Source organism: Podarcis erhardii, assembly GCF_964252035.2.
Source record: "Podarcis erhardii genome assembly, chromosome: 4".
Classification (NCBI taxonomy): domain Eukaryota; kingdom Metazoa; phylum Chordata; class Lepidosauria; order Squamata; family Lacertidae; genus Podarcis; species Podarcis erhardii.
The window spans coordinates 16,140,801-16,157,823 of NC_138508.1; the positions used below are offsets into that span (position 1 = coordinate 16,140,801).

Sequence of the window (17,023 nt, forward strand, 5' to 3'; positions counted from 1 at the left end):
GTAGTAGATATGATGGTCATCCGAACTGAATTCGCCCATTCCCATCCATTTTAGTTCACTGATGCCCAGGATGTCAATATTTATTCTTGCCATCTCATTTTTGACCACATCCAACTTACCAAGGTTCATAGTTCTTACATTCCAGGTTCCTATGCAATATTTTTCTTTACAGCATTGGACTTTCCTTTCGCTTCCAGGCATATCCGCAACTGAGCGTCCTTTCGGCTTTGGCCCAGCCGCTTCATCAGCTCTGAATCTACTTGTACTTGTCCTCTGCTCTTCCTCAGTAGCATGTTGGACGCCTTCTGACCTGAGGGTCTCATCTTCCAGCGTCATAACTTTTATATGCCTGTTGCCTTTGTCCATAGAGTTTTCTTGGCAGGTATACTGGAGTGACTTGCCGGTTCCTGCTCCAGGTGGATCACGTTTGGTCAAAACTCTCCACTATGACCTGTCCATCTTGGGTGGCCCTGCATGGCATAGCTCATAGCTTCTCTGAGTTATTCAAGCCCCTTCGCCACGACAAGGCAGTGATCCATGATTTAGCCTAACTAAATTTCAATGTATCTGTGAGGACAACATTGTGAGGTGGGTATGCTTTATCGCTCTCCTGAGCTCCGTGGAGGAAGGATTGGATTGAAAACTTTATAAGTAAAGAAAATAAGTTAAACTGGATGTTTCCTCTGAAAGGGACAGTGAAACACAATCATTTTGACATAGTAGGACCGCTACCTGCAATACAGCAATTCACAATTCTGCATGCATATCCAGAAGGCCTGACCCTAAAACAGAAAGCATATCACATATTAATTTGATGACAGCCCTAAAGCCAGTAAATGTTGGGCCCCCTTCATACTTGACATTTGGGAATTAAGGAGATGATGGCTGCTAATTCAATGACCTTGTCTGTCTTGGTTTTGCTGCTGCAGGTCCATGGGAGGTCCTCCACCTCCAGATGAGAGTTGGAAGGGAAATCTCAATGTGTCCTATAACATTGGGCCCGGATTTTCTGGCACCTACTCCAGAAGGTCAGTTTGAACACTTCTACCATCCAGCTGCCATTCCAAACCCTATGAAGCAGCCTATGAAATATGAGAGTTGCTGCCATTTCCTGGAAGGTCTTCCGTGTCTTTCATGTAGCATATTGCCTACACAAATGGCATATCCCAGTGGTGGCTGGTTCCCATTGGGAATGGGAAGGCAGAAGGTATGGAGGCCAACAGTAGGTGGCGCCAAAGCCAAGGACGGGCAGAGGCAACACATTCTGTTTTTGTCCTTGTTCTCCCTGCAGAGTTCGACAAGGGGAAAACTTGAGACTAAGGAGAAATAGAAGAACATAGGAAGTGGACTTATACGGAGGCAAACCATTGGGTCCCTCTAAGCTCTGCTACTGAGCTATGGCCCTTTCCCCCAATCAGGGCCAGCCCTATCATTAGGCAGAAGGATGTGACTATCTCAGGTAGTGGATGCTAGAGTGCTGGGAGTGGTGGTGAGGTGTTGTGGGACACATGACCTGTTTTGCACCTCCCTCAGCTACCCGGCAGTGGAAGATGCCGTTCTGTCACCAGTGTCAAGGTTTCTACTGCCAGTTGAGTCAACTTTGATTAGTGACAGCAGGTTCCATGTTGCCTTTTGCCTCAGTCGGCAAAATCTCTTGTGCTGATCCAGTTCATGAATTCACCCTTTGCTCCCAGAAAGAGGTTGCATGAGCCAGAGCAGGAGTACCTGAAGGCTTGATCCAAGGAACAGCTTAGGGCAGCTTCTCGCAGTACCAAAGCCTTGTTTTCTTGTACAGTCATACCTTGGAAGCCAAACGCCTTGGCTCCCGAACAAATCAGCTCCTGAACTATCGACACCCAGAAGTGCTTGTTCCGGTTTCCGAACGATTTTCGCAAGCCGAATGTCCAGCGCAGCTTCCGCGGCTTCTGATTGGCTGCAGGACATTCCTGCAGCCAATCGGAAGCCAAGCTTTGGTTTTTGAATGGTTCCAGGAGTTGAACGGACTCCCGGAACACATCCTGTTCGAGAACCAAGGTACGACTGTACAATCAAGAGATTAGCTTTGCTCTTTGGCACCAGGAGCAGACCCCCAATGCTAATTCATCCCCTCACTGTTGTTCTGGCAAGTCCTAGTTTGGCTGACACTACTATGCTCTCAAAGAATAATGTGCTTTTATTCTACAGGAAAGTCAGAATGCATGTTCACACAATCAATAAGATCACAAGAATATACAATGTTATCGGGACCATCAAAGGAGCAGTGGAACCTGGTGAGCTTTTTCTGGCCTAACAGCTGTTGGTTTTAGAGTGTTCCTAGAGTGAAAGGAAATAAAAAGATGCCTGCTCCTTGGGAGAAAGGCGAGGGCAAACCTAGACAGCATCTTAAAAAGTAGAGTCATTATCTTGCCAACAAAGGTCCATATAGTTAAAGCCATGGTTTTCCCAGTAGTGATGTATGGAAGTGAGAGCTGGACCATAAAGAAGGCTGATCACCGAAGAATGGATGCTTTTGAATTATGGTGCTGGAGGAGACTCTTGAGAGTCCCATGGACTGCAAGAAGATCAAACCTCTCCATTCTGCGGGAAATCAGCCCTGAGTGCTCACTGGAAGGACAGACCTTGAAGCTGAGGCTCCAATACTTTGGCCACCTCATGAGAAGAGAAGACTCCCTGGAAAAGACCCTGATGTTGGGAAAGATGGAGGGCACAAGGAGAAGGGGACGATAGAGGACGAGATGGTTGGACAGTGTTCTCGAAAAAACCAGCATGAGTTTGACCAAACTGCGGGAGGCAGTGGAAGACAGGAGTGCCTGGTGTGCTCTGGTCCATGGGGTCACGAAGAGTTGGACATGACTAAACAACAACAATAGAGTGAAAGGTCCACCCAGGGGCCCATTTTGCCATCTTGTCCCTCCTTGAGATGGAGTTGTTGTTGTTTTTTACATGGTAGAGCAAGCTCAGGCCCCATAAAGCTATTTGCAGATATTGGGGTTCCTTCTGACCTGCTGATTTATACAGCCCCTTGGTAACCCTGCTTGGAAGAGTTTGTAGGGACCCTGCAGAGCAGCAGAAGAGATGGTAGAAGGGGCTGCTGTTAGAAAGGGGGGAGATGAGTAAATAAATATCGCTCCTTCCTGGACTGCAGCAGGAGCTTCTGCCAGATCCCAGATCCTTCTGCTTTTTGGAAGTTCATTCTGCTGAGTGGGGCTCCAGGATTCTGCCCCCTGAGCCTTACCCCTGCCGTTGCCACTGTGGGGAGCTGCAAACACAGCTAGCAAAGCCAATCCTTCGTAGATCACTTTGGCTCAACCCTGGTTTTGAGCCTGTTAGTGCTTTGCTGTCATTTCTTTTGCAGAAGCTTCAGAGGTAACCGGAATTTGAGACTCTGAAAAAGCACTTTTTGCAGCATCGCTGAATGGAATGAATTGGGTTTGCTCTTATTCTTCCTCTAAAAAATTCTATTGTTCTCCCACCCCACTAGCCCCTTTTGGTGGGGGGAGTCTAATCTGAATAAGGAAAGAAACATCTGCCAAGTACCATATTTTTCGCTCTATAAGACGCACCAGACCACAAGACGCATCTAGTTTTTGGAGGAGGAAAACAAGAAAAAAAATATTTTGAATCTCAGAAGCCAGAAGAGCAAGAGGGATCGCTGCGCAGTGAAAGCAGCAATCCCTCTTACTGTTCTGGCTTCTGTGATAGCTGCGCAGCCTGCATTTGCTCCATAAGACGCACACACATTTCCCCTTACAGTTGTGCCTCTCAAGACGAAATTAATCCGTTCCGTGAGGCTCTTCGTATAGCGGTTTTTTCGTCTTGCGAAGCAAGCCCATTGACAGCTTAGCGGATTAGCGCTATTAGCGGTTTAGCGGCTTTTAGCGATCAGCTGTTAAGCGGCTTATCAGCGGATCAGCTGATAAGCGGCTTAACGGCTTAGGAAAAGGGGGGGGAAAGGGGGGGAACCCGCAGGAACTCGCAAGACATTTTCGTCTTGCGAAGCAAGCCCATAGGGAAATTCATTTTGTGAAGCGCCTCCAAAACGGAAAACCCTTTCGTCTAGCGGGTTTTCCGTCTTGTGAGGCGTTCGTCTTGTGGGGCACCACTGTACTTTTTAGGAGGGGAAAAGTGAGTCTTATAGAGCAAAAAATACGGTATATTTTGAGTTAGATCCAGTTCTTTGTAACGTTTCTCTCTTATATTTTTGTTTTGTTTTTGTTCCCCCTCCCTAGATAGATATATAATTTTGGGAGGCCACAGAGATTCTTGGGTCTTTGGCGGCATCGACCCAACCACTGGGGCAGCCGTCCTTCAAGAAGTGGCTCGGAGTTTTGGCAAGTTGGTGAAGAAAGGTAATGAACTGCACAATCAGAAAACAAAACATGAAGCATGCTGACCAGGCTATCTGTTTCTAGACCCAATTCATCGCAATAGTGATTCACTTTACAGCAATATCCTGTTCCTAGAAATAAGTCTTGGCAAGTCTAGCGCAACTTTCATAAAGTTTAATGGGTACAGGATTGCAGACTTATATGAGCCTAAGGCAGCTTTCCCCTCTGGAAGTTGTTGGACTTCAGCTACCATCAGTCCCTCCCAGAATGGCCAGGGGACATGAATTATGGGAGTTGTAGTCCAACAATATACACTAGTAGCCAAAATTGTGGAAACCTTTTGGAAAAAGTGCATTTCTGAGGTTTGATGGCTCATAACACCATTTTATTTTGGGAGTAATACCATAAAATTCTTTATCAATGGAAAGATAATTTAATGAGGAATGTAATGCAATGAAGTTTGTTCAGTTATCTGTATTCTATTAAAAGTTATAGCCAAATAACCAGAAAAAGGAAGCACAGCTTGCTTAGGTTGATATCCAGTAAGTTTTCTTCATTTGAATGTAGCCAATGAGCACGAGTGTTTAGAGAGCCAATTAGGTGTTATGAGCCATCAAACCTCAGAAATACACTTTCCCCAAAACATTTTCACAATATTGGCCACTAGTGTATGTCACCAGGTTGGGGAAGCTGGTTTAGACCCTAAAGTCCATTCTGAGCTCACAAAGTATTTCTTCCTAAGTCCTAAGATCTGGAGATGATTTGGGTCCCAACACTTAGGTTTCATGTGCACTTCCATGGGGTGTGAGAATTTCTTTGGTGGAACAGTTTCCTGAAAGATGCTTACAGTGGTACCTCGGGTTACATATGCTTCAGGTTACATACACTTCAGGTTACAGATTCTGCTAACGCAGAAATAGTACCTCGGGTTAAGAACTTTGCTTCGGGATGAGAACAAAAATCGTGCTCCGGCTGTGCAGCGGCAGCAGGGGGCCCCATTAGCTAAAGTGGTGCTTCAGATTAAGAACAGTTTCAGGTTAAGAACGGACCTCCAGAATGAATTAAGTACTTAACCTGAGGTACCACTGTATTAGTCTCATCATCATCATCATCATCATCATCATCATCATCATGTTTCAAAAGCATTTCTAAAACCTGATTCCATTTTTTTAATGGCATTGCCTTTTCAATTTTGATTGCTCTTGTTGATCAGAGTGCGAGTTGAAATTTTAAATGCTTGTTTTTTATAAAGAGGTTGTAAGGCTTGCTTGGTCCTTTGCCTAAGGAATATAATTGTCGGCAGATGGAATGAAAAGCAACCAATAAAACAAAATCCTGATCCCAAACTAAGGCAATCAGAAACAGATCCTTATTTTATAGAGGTTACTGGAGCATGGTTTTTAACTGCCCTTGGGCTCTGTTTAAAAAGCAGGCATGGAAAATCTTTGGTCCTCCAGCTGTTGCTAGACTACAACTCCTATCCTACCTGGCCATTGGCCATGCTAGCTGAGGCTGATGGGAGTTGTAGTCCAATCCAGCTGGAAGCCCACAAATTCCTCAGCCTTGTTATAAGTTGAACCATCCAGAGAGATGATGACCTTTTCAATGCCAACAGCTTGGAAGCCTAGGAGAACAATAATCTTTGCCAGCTGGGATGCAGAAGAATTTGGGCTGCTGGGTTCCACCGAATGGGCAGAGGTAAGTGGTTAACTGGTTCCAGAATATTTTGCTGAGACTTGCAGGAACTCTCTATTTTTTCACCTCAGAACAGACCCATGGAAGTTAAGGATCTAACCTAGTCATTGATTGCAATGTGCCTCTCCAGACAGCAAGAATACACTGGTCTGGAGGGGCCCTGAGTTTTCCCACAAACAGCACAAACATCTTTTACAACGTGGATTATTAGCAGATTTGGGGGTCTGCATTAGTAGTGATGGGATGACCCCATGGGGGAGCCCCCCTTCTATTGACTTCATTTCACTCTGCCCCCAATCCTGCTCTATGTGGTGATTATTATTATCATTAATTAAAGGAGCATCTCCTCCCCAATCGTTCAGCCCGGAAACTGAGATCCAGCCCTGAGGGCATTCTGGCAGTTCCCTCATTGCGAGAAGTGAGGTTACAGGGAACCAGGCAGAGGGCCTTCTCGGTAGTGGCGCCTGCCCTGTGGAACACCCTCCCTTCAGATGTCAAGGAATAAGCAGCTATCTTATCTTTAAAAGACATCTGGAGGCAGCTCTGTTTAGGGAAGTTTTTAATATTTAATGCTGTATTGTTTTTAATACTTGATTGGGAGCCGCCCAGAGTGGCTGGGGAAGCTCAGCCAGATGGGCGGGGTATAAATAAATAAATAAATAAATAAAAATAATAAAATTTCTTTTTTAAAAAAAAAATTAATTTTTATTAACCAGCCAATCAAATCAAATCAAATCACATCACATAAATTCCGAATTACAAAGCCGAATTTTAAATTTTGTTGAGGGAACCCATATTTCAAGATCCAAATGGGGATTCTGATCATCTTCTTGCCACTGCGTTAATGTCCAAATCAGTCCAAACAAAGTTCATAACTCTATCCAGTCTTATCTTGCTGTTTCCACATCACATCTTGTTCATATATTTTCTCTTTTTTCTTTATGATCTCTTCTGATAGTCTCTTTAAGCCGATAAACACCAATAATAATCCTGTGTGAATTTTTCCGTTCTTCCAATCCTCAAATCGAGATTGTTTCCATATATCATCGCCTTCATAGATAACAGCGCTCTTTCCATCATTAATTACAGAACTCTCGTTCTTAAGTCCCACTGAGGAGTTTCACCCACAATATAAAAACAGCTCTATTTCTCTATTTCTCCTCTCAGACTTAAGTCCTCCGACAGAACTTCCCAATATGGCGACGGAATTTTTAACTGCGTCATTCCAAAGCCCTTATACATTCCACGCTCTTCTTAAAACATGCTTTGGTTCGAAAGTTTATCTCCACACAGCCTTAAATCCACAGCTTAAGTCCTTAAAACAACATTTCTGACTTGTGAGGGGGGGGGGGATTCTTGTTTAATCACATAAGGGAAATAAAGGAAAGTTTTCCCCCCTCCCCCATCAGTCCCTTTGCCATACTGAGTCTTGGCGTATGTTCTCATGATTTATACTTGTTCCTCCGACTCATCTTATTTTATCAGAGATCTCTTCTGTTAGCAGTCTTTACTCCCCCTTCTTCCTTGAAATATGTGCATTCGCTTCATCCAAATTGTTTCTTTTGAAGTTCTTGCAGCTAGTGGCGCGGATCAGAGACGGCGTCCAGGAGCGCCAAAATCCCACAGGAGGGCATTGTGCCTAGTGCCCCCATCCCCACAAATTCGGGGGTGGTATAGGGCACAGCAGGCAAGGGCAGTCCCCCACCACAATCCTGGGGGGGGGGGTAGGGAGGCTATTTACTCCCATCACAGCATCCAATTTACCTCGTGTGGGTCAGAGAGATGTTATTGTCAGCCATCTTCTGATGCGCCCCTAGTGGTCCCTAATAATAATAAAATTTCTATATCTCCTTCCTTGGAGGTTTCTAAACAGAGGTTGGGTGGCCATCTGTCCGGGATGCTTTAGCTGTGATTCCTGCTTTGCAGGGGGCTGGACTAGATGACCCTTGGGGTGTCTTCGAACTCTAAAGTGTATATATATATATATATATGTGTGTGTGTGTGTGTGTGTGTGTGTGTGTGTATGACATATCATTTTCATCAATCATTTAACATAATTTCATAGCTTATACCATTTTTTTTTTACTTCTATCAATCACATCTGAGAATTTTCCAATCTTTTTCACTTAATTTACATTTCTTAATTTCACTATTACTTTTAATTATCTTAACTAATAACTCTCTTCATAATCTTCTCTGCAATATTTCACAAAATCCTCCTTACAAAACGTCTTGTAGTCCTACAAGCGTAATCAGTTTATTACGGTTGCTTTTCAAATAGTTCAAATATTTGCTCCAGTCCATTGTGAATCTCTGGTCCCGCAGGTTTCGAATCCTTCCTGTCATCTTATCTAATTCTGCATAGTCCATTAATTTCATCTGCCATTCTTCTTTCGTCGGTAGTTCTTCTTGTTTCCATTTCTGGGCCAACAATACTCTTGCTGCTGTTATTGCATATAAAAACAGTTTGTTGTCCTGTCTGTTAATATCCTCACTTACCAATACCAAGTAAAAATGCGTCTGGTTTTTTTACTCTAAAGTTCTATTATTCTATCCCTGTGGCAACTGGAGAAATGCACATAGCTATCACAGTTCATACATGTGATTGCACTTAGATGTCCGTTTTATATGCAGCTGCTGTTGCTGTTGTGAAAAACAACCCAGTTAACTTAGTCATCCGCCTGGCGGTGCTTGTATCTTTTTGTAACTGCAGGAGAATACCAAAATTCTTCAAGCACGGGCTGTGGCTTACATCAACTCGGACTCTTCTATAGAAGGTGAGCATTGTTTGACCATCTTCAGTTCTGTGCCACTTTTACATTCAGAGAGATAAAGGTAAAGGTAAAGGGACCCCTGACTGTTAGGTCCAGTTGTGACTGACTCTGGGGTTGCGGCGCTCATCTCGCTTTATTGGCCCAGGGAGCCAGCGTACAGCTTCCGGGTCATGTGGCCAGCATGACTAAGCCACTTCTGGTGAACCAGAGCAGCACATGGAAACACCGTTCACCTTCCCGCCGGAGCGGTACCTATTTATCTACTTGCATTTTGACGTGCTTTCGAACTGCTAGGTTGGCAGGAGCAGGGACCAAGCAATGGGAGCTCACCCCGTCGCAGGGATTCAAACAGCAGACCTTCTGATCGGCAAGTCCTAGGCTCTGTAGTTTAACCCACAGCGCCACCTGCGTCCCCATTCAGAGAGATACCAGTGCTTAAATAGCCAATACTGAGAGACGGCACTCGAATAGCCAATGTCGAGAGAGGTAGTTTTAGGTCTGATTAGGCCCTAAGCTACTGAAGGTAATGGGGCCCTTTATATGTCCAGCTGTCCTTTGTCAACAACAAATTGTCGCTGTTTTTCGTGTTCAATTAATGCTATATGGTAATTTATGGACCTAATAAGTATCTAAAGCCAATTTTTTGTTTTTTATCTTATATTTTCGAAATGTACATCCAGGTGTTTTTTCCATTAAATTTTTTGGGGGCCCCCAAGAGAGTGGGGCCCTAAGCTATAGTTTGTTTAGCTTATACAGTGGTACCTCTGGTTGCGAACGGGATCTGTTCCGGAGCCCCATTCGCAACATGAAAAGCCCGCAACCTGAAGTGCTGTATTTGCGCAGGTGCGCGGCACGATTTGGCGCTTGCGCGCATGCGCAAATGGTGAAACCCAGAAGTAACCCTTTCCGGTACTTCTGAGTCGCCACGGGACACAACCTGAAAAAACATAACAGGAAGAAAACGTAACATGAGGTATGTCTGTACGTAAATCTGGCACTGTCTGGTGTGACGTAGCCTATTATAATTTTTTTAAGTCAAATTTTATTTTTTTAAGAGTGTCCCATTAGTATTAATACAAATGTCTATATATACTTTGGTTTCCAGGCAACTACACATTAAGAGTAGACTGCACTCCTCTTCTCAATCGATTGGTGTATAATCTGACAAAAGAGGTACAAATCATCTCATTTTTCTGGCTCTGCCCCCACCCACCCCTTTTCCTTCTCCTAGTCTTCATCTATCCTTGTGTGGCTTGGAGAAGCACTTGAGGTGAACAATGGCATGGGTCCTCAGTGCAAGGAATGCTTCTTAAGGATTAACAGGGGTTTTTTAAATAAAAAATTTAAGTTTCTAGACCTCATGGTTCTGAGGACAGGTGCAAATGCAGGTCTTGCATTTGTGCGCCGTTTCGTGCTGAATCAACCTTCCAAAGGAGGCACTGTTAAACCACTCAGAATTTCGGCTTTCCAGGGAGAATAGGGGTTTTCTAAGAACTCTTGGCACCCTTAACAAAACTACATTTCCCAGGGTTCTTTGGGGGAACTGGCTGTTTAAAGTGAAAGGATACTGCTTTAAATGAATAGGACAGGTGGCACCTCTCTTATAATGCTGAAATCGTCATATTCAGACCCATTGTTTTCCTTCCCTAGATAGTAAGCCCTGATGATGGATATGAAAGCAAAACCCTCTATGAAAGCTGGCTTGAGAAAGACCCATGCCCAGAAAGTAAGACTCTGCCCAGGTAAGAGAATCCCTTGCTTAATCCACACATGCAAGCCCATTGCTTTTTATTTTTAATTAAAAGTTTATTGGCATAAACTAGGATTGCCAATTTTTTTTTGGGGGGGGGGGTTGTTGAACTTTTTTTACAAAGGCTCACACACACAAAAAGTTTTGAGCTATTTTAAAGGAAATTCATCATAATCTACACTTCCAACATGAACTTGGGTTGCCATGTGTCCAGATTTTCCTGGACGATTGCTGCCCTGATGCTGTTGTGAGGGCCGAATCCAGGCTATGTCTGGGAAATTCCGGATGTATGGCAGCCCTAGCAGGAACATCCATTACAGTGGTGCCTCGCAAGACGAAATTAATCTGTTCCGTGAGGCTCTTCGTATAGCGGTTTTTTCGTCTTGCGAAGAAAGCCCATTGACAGCTTAGCGGATTAGCGCTATTAGCGGTTTAGTGGCTTTTAGCAGATCAGCTGATAAGCGGCTTAGGAAAAGGGGGAAAAGGGGGGGGGAACCCGCAGGAACTCGCAAGACATTTCGTCTTGTGAAGCAAGCCCATAGGGAAATTCATTTTGCGAAGCACCTCCAAAACGGAAAACCCTTTCGTCTAGCGGGTTTTCCATCTTGCGAGGCGTTCATCTTGCGGGGCACCACTGTACTTAAATAATTGCACATATGAGTGTGCCATCAAAATTCCCACACAAAGGGCAGGTAGAGCTTTCAGATCCCCGCTTTCATTCATTTAGTGTAGGCATAGGCAACCTCAGCCTTCCAGATGTTTTGGGACTACAACTCCCATGATCCCTAGCTAACAGGACCAGTGGTCAGGGATGATGGGAATTGTAGTCCCAAAACATCTAGAGGGCCAAGGTTGCCTATGCCTGATTTAGTGTCACCAGCCCTGAGCTGCAGAACACTCTTCCAACAGGGATTTGGCAGGCACCCTCGCTTTTTATTTTCAGAAGTTCCTTGAACAACCATTTATGCCAGCAGACATTTCTGCACTTTAATTTTCATCTTAATTACCGGTAGCCAGTCACCTTAACGATTATTTGTGGAATGCCCTCCCCAGGGAGGCATGCCTGGCGCCTTCATTACACCAGGCAAAAAAAATGTTTCTCTTCAACCAGGAGCTCGTCTATGGCTTTTAAAATGTGTCTGTGGGACGTGGGTCACTGGTTTGCTTTGGTTTTATTATGTATCTTATTTTTGTATCTTACGTATCTTATGTTTCACTTGTCAGCCGCTCTGAGATCTTTGGATGAAGGGTGGTATACAAATTTTAATAAATAATAATAATAAATGATGGTTGGACAGTGTTCTCGGAGCTACCAGCATGAGTTTGACCAAACTGGGGGAGGCAGTGAAAGACAGGAGTGCCTGGCGTGCTCTGGTCCATGGGGTCACGAAGAGTCGGACACGACTAAACAAGTTGTAGTCCAAAAACAGCTGGAGGGCCGAGTTTGCCTATGCCTGATCTAACTAGTACTTTTTTTCTTGAAAAAAAAAAAAGGTTTAGGGGTACAGTGGTGCCCCGCAAGACGAATGCCTCGCAAGACGGAAAACCCGCTAGACGAAAGGGTTTTCCGTTTTGGAGGCGCTTCGCAAGACGAATTTCCCTATGGGCTTGCTTCGCAAGACGAAAATGTCTTGCGAGTTTTTCCGACTTTTTTTCCCTCCCCCCCCCTTTTTCTAAGCCGCTAAGCCGCTAAGCCGCTAATTGCGCTAATCTGCTAAACTGCTAATAGGCTTGCTTTGCAAGACGAAAAAACCGCTAGACGAAGAGACTCGCGGAACGGTTTCTTTTCGTCTTGCGAGGCACCACTGTACTCTCATTTTCCTTCTCATATTGAAATACTGCCCCTCAAGGCCAAACATAGATTCACAAAATGTTTAGGGGTATACGAATCCCTGCGTCCCCCTAGGGGGAAAAAAAGCACCGGATCTAACTATAGCAACATCTTCCCCTCTCTCTTTGGGCAGGATCAGCAAGCTGGGATCAGGCAGTGATTTTGAAGCTTTCTTCCAGAGATTGGGGATTGTGTCTGGCAGAGCCCGGTACACTAAGAATAGGGTAAGCCGGACAGCCTGTCCGAAAGATGACACCCCTCTGTTTATTTCTGGACAGCTGTGAACGCACCACAGCAAGTGGGTCTCCTTTTTATTTTTGGGAAAGCTCCCTATGGGGGGGGGGGGGGAATGGACAGGGAAGCACCAATCCAGTCTTCTGCAAAGAAAGGTAAAAGAATAAAGCAGCAGTCCACTGCACACTTACCTGGGATAAATCATAAGCCCCGCTGAGTGGCAGAGCTTTTGAAAAAGGTCTCAGGCTCCATCTCCCTGCCTGAAATACTGGAGTGCTGCTGACAGTCAGTGTAGACATTATGGAGGTAGATGGACCAATGGTCTAACTCTGTATAAGACAGCTCTCTATATCCCTGTGCCCAGTTTGCCCCTGAGTGCTTGATCTTGCATTCACCAAACTGACAGTGAGCCGAGTTGGACTGGGCCTGTGATGTGGGGGAACTTTAATACAGTGGTACCTTGGTGGTTCTCAACCTTAATGCGTTCCGGGAGCCCGTTCCAATCCCGAAACTGTTCAAAAACCAATGCGCAGCTTCCGATTGGCTGTGGGAGCTCCCTTGCACTCAGGAAGAAGCTGCGTCGGACGTTCAGCTCCAGAAAACATTTGCAAACCAGAACACTTACTTAAAGGTTTGCGATGTTTGGGAGCCGATTTGTTCGGCAACTAAGCCATTTGAGAACCAAGGTATGACTGTAATTGAGTCTCCATCTTTCTTAGAATCGTATAACTGTAGAGTTTGAAGGGACCCTGAGGGTCACCCGCCTTAAATGCAGGAATTTCAACTAAAGCATCCAGGACAGGCACATTTGACCCATTTCTTCGCTCTCCTTTTCCAGAAAGTAGACAAATTCAGTAACTACCCTCTCTACCACACCACGTACGAGACCTTTGAATTAGTCGAGTGGTTTTACGACCCCGAATTCAGGAAGCAGCTTGCCGTCGCTCACCTCCGGGCAGGCTTGGTCTACGAACTGGCCGATTCCCAGGTCCTTCCTCTCCATTGCCAAGATTATGCAGAAGCGTTGAGGACCTACGCCGACGGAATCTACAATGTGGCCAAGGGTCACAAAGCACAGCTGGGAACCTACCAAGTATCATTTGGTGAGCCTGATGCAAAAGGGGTACAAAGTCCGTACAGATGTGCTTCCTGTTGCTACGGGCCTCTGTTAGCGACAGATATGGGTCACACCCACATGTTTAAAGCACATAGCTCCCCCCCCCAGAGCATCCTGGGAGCTGTAGTTTGTTATTTGAAAGACCGTATTCCCTCCTGTGAACTTGCCCGGGTTCTGAGATCTTCAGAAGATCTCTCGGTCCCACCACCCTCACTGGGACGCTTGGTGCAGGAGAGGGCCTTCTCGGTGGTTACCCCCAAACAACTCTGAAACTCCTTCCCTGGGGGAGACAGACTGGCTCCCTCCTTGTGGTCCTCCCACCAGCAGGTGAAGACCTTCTTGTTCCAACAAACTTTGGAAACTCACTGCTTTTAATGAAAGGGCTGGTACTGTGCTATTTTTATGGTAGTTATTTATACGTTTATACATGTGTATCTATAATCACTTTAATTCTATTAACGTTTCATTGTTTTTTTTAATGGCATTTCCCCCAATGTTTTTAGTTGTTCCTATTTTATTTGTCCACCACTCCATTTGGAAGCTTTAGAACTTCTCTTACCTCCCAAGATTTCCCCCTAATGCTCAGCCAACAAACTACTCTTCCGTGATTTAATACAAGAACGTAAGACAAGCCTGCTGGATCAGGCCAATGACCCATCTAGTCCAGAATCCTGTTCTCACAGTGGCTGAACAGATTCCTGTGGGAAGCATGAAAGTTGGGCATGAGTGCAAGAGCACTCTGTCCATCTGTGATTTCTCTGCAACTAGCATTTAGAAGTGTAATGCGTCTTTCAGTGGAGATGGAACATAGAACATAGTACTCACTGATAGCCCAATTCTCTATGGTAAAAGGGTAAAGGACCCCTGGATGGTTATGTCCAGTCAAAGGCAACTATGGGGTTGCGGTGCTCATCTCGTTTCAGGCCAAGTGCCTCCGGTGCAATGGGACACCGTGATGGAAGCCAGGGTGCACGGAAATGCCGTTTACCTTCCCGCTGCAGTGGTACCTATTTATCTACTTGCACCGGTGTGCTTTTGAACTGCTAGGTTGGCAAGAGTGGGACAGAGCAATGGGAGCTCACTACATTGTGAGGTTTCGAACCACTGACCAGCAAGCCCAAGAGGCTCTGTGGTTTAGACCACAGCGCCGTCCTCTATGACACATTTGAAACCACCACTCATCAGCATAGTCAATACTGAACTAGATCTGATCGGCCACCTTAAGGCAGCTTCCTGTTTGTTTGGAACTGGAGGTGACCAGGATTTAAGCCTAGGACCCCCTGACACTGAACTGTGAGCTTTACTCTTTTTTAAATTAGGAAATTGACTTACCAACTCTGTATTTGCAGGTCCTCTCTTTTCTGCTGTGGCTAATTTCACAGAGGCAGCTGCTGATTTTCACCACAGATTATCACAGCTTGATCAGAACGAGTGAGTATGGGTTTGCAAAACTGGTTTTTCTTTTTTTAAAAAATAAACAGATGGAATGCGCTGCTGTTCAGCATTTTTCAAATACTCTATTTTTAAGAAATTTATGTAACGAAGATGGAGATCAATGTTGAGTCACAAGACAAACGCAAGGCAAATTTAAAAGCAATAAGCAACTAAAAAATAAAAAATAAATGGTTTGGGGTTAATAAAGGGCCTGGCAAACTTAAGTCCATATCCCTGATTTGCAAACCACAGTTTACTTGGAACCAGCATTGCATTTTCATCGGACCCAAGATTCCTACACTGTTGCTGAAATGAGAATGCCTTTATGCAACTTAAGTAAAGCTGCAGGCACAGCTACCATCACTTGTATTCTTCTTCTTCTTTGGCGATCACTCGTAGCCGAGTAAGATTGTCTTCCATAAACACGGTTTTAACAATGAGTCCGTAAGTGACTGTGAAGGCCAATTCTGAAACCACACGTCCTTCCACAGTGGGGACATTGCTTTCCGGGCGGGAGTTTATCACGGTGTGGATTTGCCAAGCGTGCCTTCCTCTTAGTACGTTTCTCCCTTGTGTCCTGAGTTTGAGTGTCTTCAAAGCCCATGACACCTTGGGTAAAGGCTGTTCTCCAATTGGAGCGCTCGCAGGCCAGTGTTTCCCAGTCGTCAGTGTTTACACTACATTTTTTTTTTTTTTTAGATTTGCCTTGAGACAGTCTTTAAACCTCTTTTGTTGACCACCAGCATTACGCTTTCCATTTTTAAGTTTGGAATAGAGTAGTTGCTTTGGAAGACAATAATCAGGCATCTGAACAACATAACCAGTCCAATCAAGTTGATGTTGAAGAATCATTGTTTTAACAGTAGTGCGGCTCGATAAATTTATATATGGAAACAAAGCCACAGAGACCGCTTCTGTATGTCACAGGCTCTGTTGACAGCAGATGGAAGGCAGGTGAGCAGCTGAGTGGGTGAATGAAAAAGCAAGGAAAGGCAAAACAGCCTGGATCTTCTAAGCAACACGATTGCTAAAAATACATTAACTTCAAAGCTGGTTGGAATGTAGTATCACACACTTTAGGAGAGAGCCTATGGAAAGCAGAAAATTAGGCTAAAGCGCCTTCCATGTGCCCATAATCATCTGATGTCATACAAACTTACAGATCTAAGAAAGGACTGGACAAACTCATCGAGGATAAGGCTAGCATTGGAGATAGCATATAGCCTGGAGACAGTAATGGGCATATTATTTGTCTTCTACCTCCAGGCTGTGTATTTCTGAAGACCCATTGCTGGGTTATTGTCCTTTTGCTGTGCTTGTGGGCCTTCCCAGAGGCATGCTTGACCATTGGAAGAAGCGGTCATTGGTGTGATCCAACAGGGCTTTCCTATGTTCTTATGATGTGTCTCTCACTTTACAGCCCCATTGCTGTGCGGATGGCGAATGATCAGCTGATGCTTCTGGAGAGAGCATTTATCGATCCCCTTGGGTTGCCAGGCAGGCGGTTTTACAGGTAAGCCATCATAACACAGAGAGGGGTTGTTTGCAGGGCACAGGGCAGTAGACCTGTTTCCCCGCTCTCTCAGACAAATGGATTAGAGCTGTGGTTCCCCACCTCTGACACCCAACAGACCACTCAAAATTTGCTAATGGCCTTGGAGGGAGGGGGTGGGGACTTAATAGTTGTTTTTTTTTTGCCTTTTGTAGCAATTGTAATGTTCTGGGAAAGACACTTCATGATTTTTAAATTTTATTTTTTTGTTGCTTCTTTTATTTCAACGATGCTATATTTCCTTGTATTACAACCTGAATTCCACGGAACTCAAAATTGCAGTACAATAAAAAGCAATGTAAGAAAAG

The 17,023-nt window shown here is 44.8% G+C and overlaps 1 protein-coding gene across 1 annotated transcript in view; it reads left to right on the plus strand.

Moving 5' to 3' along the window:
• The window catches only part of LOC309340981 (N-acetylated-alpha-linked acidic dipeptidase 2-like), a 36,123-nt gene that overhangs the window by 16,505 nt on the left and 2,595 nt on the right, over positions 1-17,023 (plus strand). Inside the window, exons 8-18 of the mRNA XM_081860333.1 lie at positions 930-1,028; positions 2,185-2,270; positions 4,230-4,349; positions 5,944-6,026; positions 8,737-8,800; positions 9,903-9,970; positions 10,448-10,539; positions 12,512-12,602; positions 13,451-13,715; positions 15,079-15,160; positions 16,584-16,676. Of these exons, the coding sequence (XP_081716459.1) occupies positions 930-1,028; positions 2,185-2,270; positions 4,230-4,349; positions 5,944-6,026; positions 8,737-8,800; positions 9,903-9,970; positions 10,448-10,539; positions 12,512-12,602; positions 13,451-13,715; positions 15,079-15,160; positions 16,584-16,676 (1,143 nt within the window). The remainder of the gene's footprint in view (positions 1-929; positions 1,029-2,184; positions 2,271-4,229; positions 4,350-5,943; positions 6,027-8,736; positions 8,801-9,902; positions 9,971-10,447; positions 10,540-12,511; positions 12,603-13,450; positions 13,716-15,078; positions 15,161-16,583; positions 16,677-17,023) is intronic.